Source organism: Rana temporaria, chromosome 3 (assembly GCF_905171775.1).
Source record: "Rana temporaria chromosome 3, aRanTem1.1, whole genome shotgun sequence".
Lineage (NCBI taxonomy): Eukaryota > Metazoa > Chordata > Amphibia > Anura > Ranidae > Rana > Rana temporaria.
Window position 1 is genome coordinate 240,549,009 of NC_053491.1, and position 11,461 is coordinate 240,560,469.

Sequence of the window (11,461 nt, forward strand, 5' to 3'; positions counted from 1 at the left end):
TAATTTCAAATCTGCGCCGGCGTATCGTTACGCCGATTCTCAAAGGCAGATACGCTCAAAAAATAGGCGGCGTATAATTGTGTGCAATATTACGCTGGCCGCTAGGGGTGCTTCCGTTGTTTTCGGAGTAGAATATGCAAATTACCTAGATACGCTGATTCACAAACATACGTAAGGCCGGTGCAATTTGTTTACGTTAGGCTTTTTCGGTGTAAGGTTGCTCCTGCTATTAGGTGGCGCAGCCAATGTTAAGTATGGACGTCGTTCCCGCTTCGAAATTTGAATTTATTACGTTGTTTGCGCAAGTCGTTCGCGAATAGGGCTGGGCGTAATTTACGTTCACGTCGAAAGCAATGACGATTTGCGTTGGAATTTTGAGCATGCGCACTGGGATTCTTTCATGAACGGCGCATGCGCCGTTCGTAAAAAACATAAAATACGCAAGGTCAACCCAATTTATATAAAACACGCCCCCTCAACATCATTTGAATGACGCGCGCTTACGCCGGCCCCATTTACGCTACGCCGCCGTAAGTTAGGAGGCAAGTGCTTTGTGATTACAGCACTTGCCTCTAAAACTTACGGTGGCGTAGCGTAAATATGATACGCTGCGCCGCCGTAAGAAGGGGCGCAGCTACCTGAATCTAGCCTATTGTGTACAGGAAAATAGCAGCTCACAAGATTTCTGGTTGGATGAGCAACCATCTCTCATACCCATCACAGAGATACAACAATATCGTTTTAATGGTATGTTCAACAGATCAAAACAAGAGCAAATAAGAGAAAATGATAGAGTTTCCATTGAAATAGGCTTTGAATGCAGATTCACATCAATGTTTTGCAGCAAAGCAAGTTGCATGCATCAACGGAGTGTGGCACTATTCGTTTTGAAAAACATCCCAATGCACTGTGGGAACATGCATGCATTGCAGCACATTGTAACACGTGGCAGTGCACCATAGTGCCATGCAGCAAAAAGATTGTGACATGTATGATAACTGTGATTTTGTGGTGTGTCGGCAGTCCATTGACTTCAGTGGGCTACCTCAACGCAACGCGTTGGTGTGCGACATTATAATGGGGTGGATTTAGACTGGCCATACACTATCCAATTTTCTTATACAATTTCCTTTAGATTTACCTTCAACTATATAGTGCAAGGGCCTGCCTGATTGCATACAAATTGAACGCGTTTAGGTGTGACCTCATATTATATGGTTTTGGTAAATCTAAAAGAAAAAAAAAGTCAGCAAGAAAATTGTGTAGCGTATGGCCAACCTAAGGCCGGCCATACACTATACAATTTTCTTGTTCAATATTCCTTTAGATTTACCAAAACCATATCATATGAGGTCAAACCTAAACACTAAGGATGAGCTCTGGCGTGTTCGCATAGAACACGTGCAGAGCCCGCCAGGAAGTGTGCACGGCGCTGTGCTAATAACAGCCAGGGAGACATTGTCCCGATGCTCGGCTGCAGGGATCGTGAAATGTCTCCCTGGCTGTTATTAGCACAGCGCCGTGCACACTTCCTGGCGGGCTCTGCACGTGTTCTATGCGAACACGCCAGAGCTCATCCTTACTAAACACGTTCAATTTGTATGCAATCAGGCAGGCCCTTGCACTATATAGTTGAAGGTAAACCTAAAGGAAATTGTATAAGAAAATTGTATAGTGTATGCCCAGCCTTACTATAGCCGGAGAGTGCAAAATCTGGTGCCGTTGTGCATGGTAGCCAATCAGCTTCTAACTTCAGCTTGTGCAATTAGGCTTTGACAAAAAAACAAAGAACAAACTGGAAGTTGATTTGGTTTCTATACAGAGCTGCACCAGTCTGACCACTTACATTTTAACAAATAGACCCCCATAGGACATTGATTGCACTTATGCAATTATAAATGAACCCTTAATGGCTCCTGACTATCCTGAACTTGTCGCCCCCCCCCGAAAAAAAAAAGAAAAATATCCCTCAGCCTCATTATTTGATTCACAGGAAAAAAAAAAAAATAGAAAATTGAAGGAAAGTAAGAACATAAATAAATAATTATAATAATAATAATAATAATAATAATAATAAAAAAAAAAAAGAAAAAAAAAATTATTATTATTATTATTATTATTATTATTATTATTATTATTAATAAACAACAACAGTACAAAAAAATATATATAATACAAAACAAAAAAGGGAAAACAAATTAACAAAAAATAAAATAAAAAAAACAAACACCACTACCACCACATACACACGACACATTATATAAACTGAATTAGCTGAATGACCATAAATAGCCCCAATAAAGAAACAAAATATTGTTCAAAAAGCAAAATTCTTTCCAATAGAATTCACCAAATAGATAAAAAAATTTCACAATAGATGCACCTAAATAACTCCAATCAACCTGTGCAGTAACCGGTAGTTACCACACTATTATTATACAGAATTTATTCAGCGCCCACAGTTCGCACAGCGCTTTACAAAATGTAAAGTTCACTGTAGTCAGCTTAGTAAGATTTATTGACGATTTGCCCATTATACTCCCCATGCACATTACAATCTCCTGAGCTACAAAAACGGTGTAATATCTAATATACAATATCAGGACCTAAAGTATCCATTGACCTTGTATATAATCAGGCAGGTTATTGCACCAAGTAGTTGTTGCCAGATCTAAAATAGATTGCACAATCAGATTGTAAGGTGTGTGGTGAGGACACAAGTGGTATGTGGATGGAAATCCATGTCGTCCTGCACTCACCTTTTATCCTCTCCATGCTCCTGTGCTCAGTGTACTATTCCCAGCACTGTCACTGTGTGAATGGACTCCACTATTGGGACTCCTGATCTGATGACTGGGACTGGCCACAGATCCTCCTCCAAGTCCTTCATGTGAACATTTCACCTTTCCTAATTGCTTCCCTATGAGGACTGCTGTCTGCCACAAGTCTTTGTTGATGTGAGCTGCTGGGCTTAGCTGAAGGGACTGCACTGAGCCCTCGCTCACCCCTCCTCTGTCCCTCTGCTTTGACAGGCAACTAGTGAGCTTTTTCCTGTGCCTCCTCCTGCCCCTAGATCAGAGGACACACAGGGTCCCAGTCATTCCCCACCCCCTCCCCTTCACTCCAAAGCCCACACATTGCTGACAAGCTTTTCCAGGGAGGGTCTGCTGCTGAGGAGTGCCCTGCCTCACCCTTCTTTCCACTCCAAGAGCTCCTCACATTCCCTCCTATGGGAGATTGGCGTGTGCGTGCCAGAAATATACCCCATGTAAGGGAGAGACAGGTGTGCTGCAAGGCATGGCTCAGGCTTCTTAGAGACTTTTCTTAAAGTCATATTAACCACTTAAGAGCCAGACCTTTAGGCAGCTAAAGGACCCGGCCAGTTTTTGCGATTCGGCACTGCGTCGCTTTAACTGACAATTGTGGCTCCCAAACAAAATTGGCGTCCTTTTTTCCCCACAAATAGAGCTCTCTTTTGGTGGTATTTGATCACCTCTGCGGTTTTTATTTTTTGCGCTATAAACAAAAATAGAGCAATATTTTTTACTTGGTGCTATAATAAATATCCCCAAAAATATATATATATAAAAAAAAAATGTTTCCTCAGTTTAGGCCGATACGTATTCTTCTACCTATTTTTGGTAAAAAAAATCGCAATAAGCGTTTATCGGTTGGTTTGCGCAAAGTGTATATCGTTTACAAAATAGGGGATAGTTTTATTGCATTTTTATTATTATATTTATTTTTTTATTACTAATGGCGGCGATCTGCGATTTTTTTTCGTGACTGCGACATTATGGCGGACACTTCGGACAATTTTGACACATTTTTGGGACCATTGTCATTTTCACAGCAAAAAATGCATTTAAAATGCATTGTTTACTGTGGAAATGACAGTTGCAGTTTGGGAGTTAACCACAAGGGGGCGCTGAAGGGGTTATGTATGATCTCATCTGTGTTTCTAACTGTAGGGGGGTGTGGCTGTAGGTGTGATGTCATCGATTGTGTATCCCTATAAAAGGGAACACACGATCGATAACGGGGAAGCTGTGTTTACACACAGTTCACCCCGTTCTTCAGCTCCGGGGACCGATCGCGGGACTCCAGCGGCGATTGGGTCCGCGAGTCCCGCAGTCGCGGTCACGGAACTTCGGACTGGGTCGGGGAAGCGCGCCACCCCACGGCTGGGCTTAAAGAGCCACGTACATGTATGTGGATGTGCCCAGCCGTGCCATTCTGCCGACCTATATCGGCGTGAAGGGGTCCTTAAGTGGTTAAACTCTCACGTTTTTCTGCTTTCAGCATCTGACTTTATCACTTTTTGAACATGCAGCTCCTTTATCTTTTAATCCTTGCCATGTTCCTGTTTGAGCTGGTGCAATGGCACCTCTGCGCCAGGTTTCCTGTCTGAGAGTGGCTCCTTTCTCTTGCAGCATCCTATGGAGTCACCCTTGCATGCAGAGGCTAGAGTTGTGTCTCCCTATGCTACTGGAGCGGCTGTACAGGGCAACCAATCAGCTTCTATCTTTCATTTTCAAAACGTAACTGAATAAGCTGAAGATAGAAGCTTATTGGTTGCCATTAGGGATGAGCTCTGGCGTGTTCGCACAGTCCCTGTGCAGAGCCCGCCAGGAAGTCGGCACGGCGCTGCGCTAACCACAGGCAGGGAGACATTTCGGATCTCTGAAGCCGAGCATCGGGAATATGTCTCCCTGCCTGTGATTAGCGCAGCGCCGTGCCGATTTCCTGGCGGGCTCTGCACGTGGACTGTGCGAACACGCCGGAGCTGATCCCTAGTTGCCATGCACAGATGCTCTAGATTCTGCCTACCCCCGTCTAGATAAATCTCCCCCTCCCACTGTGTGCATCAATAAAAACACACAGCCCCATAGTCTAGGATGGCATGGCACTCCCCTTCTTTCTTCTCCCCCTCCCCTTCTCCTACCTAACAAAGTGATCAGGGATGGACTGGCCATTGGGACTACATGGAGTTTCCCGGTGGGCCGATGGCTCAGTGGGCCGGCTTCAGTGACAGCGGACCGCTGCCCCCCTCCGCTCCTCTGTCTCTCCCTTCTCGCAGCGCTCACCTCCTCTCCCTCACCGCAGCGCTCACCTGGGGGGAACAGAGAAGCAGGGTGAGGAACAGAGGAGCAGGGGGGACGACAGAGGAGCATGGGGGAGGGGACAGACATCTGACTCAACAGCTATGGCCTGGGGGTTTCTCACTTCTGCCTAATCTTGTGCCATAAGGGGGGGCAGCGAACTGATTCCTTGCCCCGGGTGAAATAATGTCTAGCTTCCCCACTGGTACTGCCTATAAGAGTACCAGTACCAGCCGTTCTACTCTAATAAAGTAGAACGGCTAGTGGCTAGTGAAGGGGGAGAGGGGGCTTGGGTGGCCGGGAGGGGGGGTGCGGGAGTTGTCCGGCCGCCATGGGAGAGACCTGTCAACGTGGGCCAGTCTGGAGGAAGTCCAGGGCCAAATTTTTGTCCCAGTCCAGCCCTGAAAGTGATCCAGACTGTACTGTCTACTGCTAAAGATTAAATCAGCACAAGGGACAGTACAGTGGAACCTTGAAATACGAGCATAATCCGTTCCAGGAGAATGCTTATAATCCACATCACTCGCATATCAAAGCAAGTTTCCCCATAAAAGTAATTGGAAACGAAGATAATTTGTTCCACATTGACTTCTATGGCATGCAATACCGCATGTGGCCAGAGGTGGGGGGCCCCGGAGAGCCTCGGAAATACTCAGGGACAGCTCGGCTGATCTCGGAAAACCCTCTGAGTATTTCTGAGTGGTTCTGAGTATTTTCAAATGGCTCTGAACCGTTCTGAGTGTCACCGGCGCCCCTGCACCTCTGGCCAAAAGCGGTACTGCACACCCCATTAGCTTGAATTTTTCTCGTTTTGCGAGACAACACTCACAAACTGAGTCAGCATTTAAAAAAAAAAAGTTGCTCATCTTTCAAAACGCTCATTAACCACGTTACTCGTAAACCAAGGTTCCACTGTAGTTACGTTTAGGCTGGGTTTACACTATTTGCGGAGCGGCAGCAGGGGTCCCGTGTGTCCCTGTTCACTGTTTCAGGGGCAAATCAGGTCCGAATTTTTTTGTCTGAATTGGGACCAGAACCAGAGCCAAAGATGCACAGGACTCTTCTGCTGTGCGCTCCGTGGCCACACCAGAGATGTGTGAACCGGTGTTCTGTCGAGAAGTGCCCCCCCATCGAATAGTGCCTGGAATGAATGGCGCATGCGTCGTATGTCATAGCACAACCGCTGATTTCCCGATTAGCTGGGCTGGCGTAACCATTGCGCATGCGCACATCGTAAGAGGTATCGTTCGACGGGAGATACCATTTCAAAGGCACAATTTAAACCTATACAAACAGCGGGGGGAGACCGTAGTTCTCAGATTGTGCATCGCTGCTGCTGGAAGGCGGCTAACAGCGAGGCACAATGTGAGAACTACAGTCTCCCTCCGCTGTTAGTATAGGTTTCAATTGTGCCCGTGAAATGGTATCTCCCATCGAGAGATACGATGTGCGTATGCGCCCTGGCACGTCACTCCAGCTTATTCGGCAACTCAGCTGGAGTGCGGCTCCATCCTACGCATGCGCGGGCACTATTCGGTGGGGGGCACTTCTCGACAGAACACCGGCTCCAATGAGAGCCAGTCACACTCTCCTGTCATGCGAATTGGATGCGCGTGTGAACCCAGCCTTAATGTGAAGTGTCCATTGTGCTGCTGACTGGTCGCTTTGCTGCCCCTCCCCCATCAATATCCACGCAGCCATAATCATCTGGTGCTACAGGGGTTAATACAATCGTCTGCACTGTCACAGGCACTCATCTTGGGCGATGAATATGCAAGCCTTGCACTGCAAAGTAAGTGCATTGGTAAGGTAAATTGGGGGTGTTTTTAACCACTTCAGCACCGGAAGATTTACCCCCTTCCTGACCAGGGCATTTTTTGCAATACTAAACTGCGTTACTTTAACTGACAATTGCGTGGACGCAATAAACACATTTATTCCCTGTAAATAGAGCTTTCTTTTAATGCTATTTGAGCGGTTTTTATTTTTGCATATAAACAACAAAAAAATACAATTTAGAAAACAAAACAATATTTTTTACTTTCTGCTATAAAACATGTCTGATAATTTTTTTATTTTGAAACAAATTTCGTCATCAATTTAGTCCAATATGTATTCTGTTACATATTTTTTTGTAAAAAAATCCCAATATGCGTATATTGATTGGTTTGCGCAAAAGTTATAGCTTCTACAAACTATGGGATATATTTATTTATGTATTTACTAGTAAAAAGGCGATTAGCAACTTATAGCGGGACTGCGACATTGCAGCGGACAAATCGGACACTAATTGACACTTTTTGGCGACCAGTGACACTAATACAGTAATCAGTGCTAAAAAATATGCACTGTCACTGTACTAATGACATCGGCTGGAAAGGGGTTAACATCATGGGCAATCAAAGGGCTAACTGTGTACTTTCTCACTGTAGGGGAGGTGCTTTTACTACAGTATGGGAATGCATTGATCGATGTTACAGGAATACAGGTTCAATACCTTCCCTACTAACAGATCGCTGTTCTGCCTGTGTACTGTACAATCGGTGAGTGCGGGCGAACATTGAGTCCATGGTACCTGCTTTTTTCAATAGATTTTTTCAATCTACTTCCCCCCGCGGGAGTAAGCGTTTCCGAAAGAAGCCGAACATGCAGAGCGCAGGCGCCGTATAGAGCCGACTCACATCTCCGCATGTTCGGCTTTTTTCGGAAACCCCGTAACTTGTGCGCGCCTACGCAATACGGGGGGCGGGGCCTTATCCGCCGGGGTGAACAGACGTCAATCATCTGGGCGACCTCCCAGATGACAATCCCCCTAGGCATAAAAAAACCCACTCCCGCGGGGAGAAGTAGATTGAAAAAAATGGATTACAAGGTACGTACAGCATAAAAAAAAACGAATTGCGGACTGTACTTGTTACGAATATAAGGGAGTTGATCAGATATACATGCTATTAGGGTGAACCTCTGCTTTAAGGCTGGCCAAAGATGGTTGAAATCTTGGCCGGTCGGCTGGCTTCTGTTAAAGGGGCATGACCGACAAATCCGACCACAATTGTCCGATGGAGTATACAAGCGGTCGGATTTTCCAACAACAGCCTGTCATGACACAATTCCCATGGGAAAATCAGATCTTTTTTTTGAGGCTTTAGTGTGTACAAGGGCTCAAGTCCTGCGGGAACGCGTGGGAACGGAGTTCCTGCACTTTTTTCACAGCAGGAACTCAGTTCCCTTTGCAAGACTAGAGCAGCCGAGCCGCCCGAGCCAATCCTTCACTAAGCGGCGATGCCCAGCTCGAGTCACTGTCAGGGGCAGGCGAACCTTAGTAATCATTTATGTTACTGGCCGCTTCCTGTATATGGATTCACCAGGTAGTGTGCGGGTATTCCGTCACTTCCTCGATGCCGCAATGTCTCCTAGGAGCTTTTGTCATTGTTCCCAGGAGACATTGCGGAGGTCTGCCGTGAGTTATCGCGGGATTTAGAAAAGAACTTGCGGCATCGAGGAAGTGACGGAATACCCGCACACTACCCGACGAATCCATATACAGGAAGCTGGCAGTAACAAAAGATTACTAAGGTACAGTGGATCAAAAAAAAAAAAAACAAACATGCGGTTTAGTAATTATGCATATGAGCGTATCTTTTTTTTTTTTTTTTTGGTGGGGGAGTGGATCTTGGGTGGGAGTTCCCACACTTTTTCCCCCAGGACTTAACCCCTGGTGTGTACCATAGGTTTGCACAGCCTATTGCATTAGGGTGTGCACCTCAAAGCTCAAACGCATGCATGGGTATATATACTGCCAGTGTCAGTAGAGCAGTGGACAGTGCCAGTAGGCCAGAGATTGGTGTCAGAAGGGCAGTGGATGGTGTCAGTAGTTTTTATTTTTATTATGTTATTTTTTTATTATTTTTTACAACTTAATTTATTTTATTACTTTTTACAACTTTATTTATTTCATTATTTTTTTTTATTTTTTTTTTTAGGGGGCTTTACTGAAATAGCAGGGGTTTAAACAGGGGGACTCTGCACCACACAGGGTGATTAGGGTGTGCCCAGGCACTCCTGACACACCCTGTGCACACGCCTATGTGGCTTAAAGGGGTGGTTCCCCTAAAAATAAAGTTTTGACATTGCATTTGCTATAATAATTACAGTTAGAATCGGCTGGTTTTATGTAAAAAATACCTCCGTACGTAGCGTTTGTATTATTCGTTCCCACCGCCACTTCCGGGTACGATGCTGGCGGTGGGCGTTCCTTATTGATGGACAGGCATCCGACCGACGCATCCATCGCGTCACAAGATGCCGAAAGAAGCCAAACGTCGTTGCGCATGCGCCGTATAGAGCCGCACCGACGTTCGGCTTCTTTCGGCATCTCGTGACGCGATGGATGCGTCGGTCGGATGCCTGTCCATCAATAAGGAACGCCCACCGCCAGCATCGTACCCGGAAGTGGCGGTGGGAACGAATAATACAAACGCTACGTACGGAGGTATTTTTTACATAAAACCAGCCGATTCTAACTGTAATTATTATAGCAAATGCAATGTCAAAACTTTATTTTTAGGGGAACCACCGCTTTAAGTGATCAATGTTTACTGAACATCATACTGTAGCATGATTGAGGTACTAAAAATCCTCAGAGGCTGATACAGGGGTGTCCAGTAAGGTTTTAAACATTTTTGCCTGGCAGACAGCAGTGTACATGTTTTGATGATGATCCCTCTTGTGAACTATATTTCTGCAGTCAGATTGCCCATCTGTTGTCTGTGGGCATCTAGAATTTCATATCCATTTTCTTTGTTTCGACAATAAGATTTTCTTTTTCTTTTTTATATACTAATTACTAGTTGTGAGCATATGAAAAGGCACTAAATCATGTCAATAAAGCCTGTTTGTACTGGGTGCTAGGCAAGCAAAGACAGCACTACTACAATTGTTATTGCTGAAGTTTTTATCTTGCTATAAATTCTTTATTGTGTTTTCAAAACATTACTAATGTATCTAACATATTTTTTTTTAAATGTAAAAGAAGCTAGCTGGTTACAGCAGTGGTTCTCAACTTTACGGCGACCAGGCCCCCCTGTAAAATTTTCTGAAACCTTCCAAGCCTCAACACTATTAAAAAGTTTATCCTCACACAAAAAAAGTACGGGAATGCGAAATAAGTAATGAAATTCTGGAAGGTCCTGGATAGGGGCATTGCAGGGGCACTGTAGGAGGCTAAAGGGCACTGTTGGGACTAGGAGGCACCATGACAGGCTTGGAGTCACTGTGGCACACTATTGGTGGTTGGGGCACCAGGGGGAAACTAGAGGCTCTGCAGCAGGCTGGGGGGAACTGTGGTAGGCTGTGGATGCTGTGGGGGGGGGGGGGGGGGGGTTGAACACTCGGGGGATGTTGTGGGGCACTGCAGGTAATTATGGGAAATTGGGGGGGCAAGCATTGCCTTAGGTTAGGAGATCTGCAGCTAAATATCTGAGAAAACCAGGAACCATGCAAAGTGGTGCAAAAAAAAAGAAGAAGAAAATAGACACTTGTTTACATCAGAGACATGTACACTTAAAGTGGAACTAAACTGTCAGTTAAAATAAACTGTGAGCAGGCATCTTTTTTTTATATTATTATTATAATGGATTTATACAACACTGACAGTTTGTGCAGCGCTTTATGATATACGTAATTGGAGACAGTACAGTTACTAAATGTTACACATGTATTGTTAGTTTTACTTTATTAATTTCTCACTCCATAGCTATAGGATGCTCTATGTAGTTAGTCCCACACTTCTTCATAGCCTCACCATGTGCACTGTATTCTGCTGAAGCTAGACACACTATGATTTTTTTTTTACCTATCTGATGTTCATCTGTTATGATCTACTCAAGTTTTGGATTAAAGTTTCTACGATCTGCAAGATGTCATTTGGATTGAGTTACTGTCAGCTAATTCTGCTGAGACTGTAGGTTAAGCTATCTCACCACAACTGGATCCGTTTTAGAGATCACACTTTTGGTGCTTAGATTGTGGTTTGAGAGTAACTTGGTTTGAGAGCGTTTTGCAAGACAAGCAAAATGTTTTAATACATTTTTGCCTTGATATACAAGTGATGTCTTGATATAAGAGTAGCATCATGTCACAACTGAGTATAAAAGAGAAGAGAGGAGCCTAAGTGTAGCAATATGGTTATATTTAATGAAGGTACAACATTTAGAAACTTATTGCTACACTTAGGCCCCATACACACAAGAGGATTTATCCGCGGATACGGTCCAGCGGACCGTATCCGCGGATAAATCCTCTCGAGGATTTGCGCGGATTTCCATCCGATGGAGTGTACTCACCATCGAATCGAAATC

General features: G+C 44.8%; 1 protein-coding gene across 1 annotated transcript in view; it reads right to left on the bottom strand.

Moving 5' to 3' along the window:
• AFAP1L1 (actin filament associated protein 1 like 1) overlaps positions 1-3,270 on the bottom strand; it is a 138,691-nt gene extending 135,421 nt beyond the window's left edge. Inside the window, exon 1 of the mRNA XM_040344527.1 lies at positions 2,760-3,270. Within this exon, the coding sequence (XP_040200461.1) occupies positions 2,760-2,775 (16 nt within the window). The 5' untranslated portion in view covers positions 2,776-3,270. The remainder of the gene's footprint in view (positions 1-2,759) is intronic.
• Between the last annotated feature and the right edge of the window lie 8,191 nt (positions 3,271-11,461).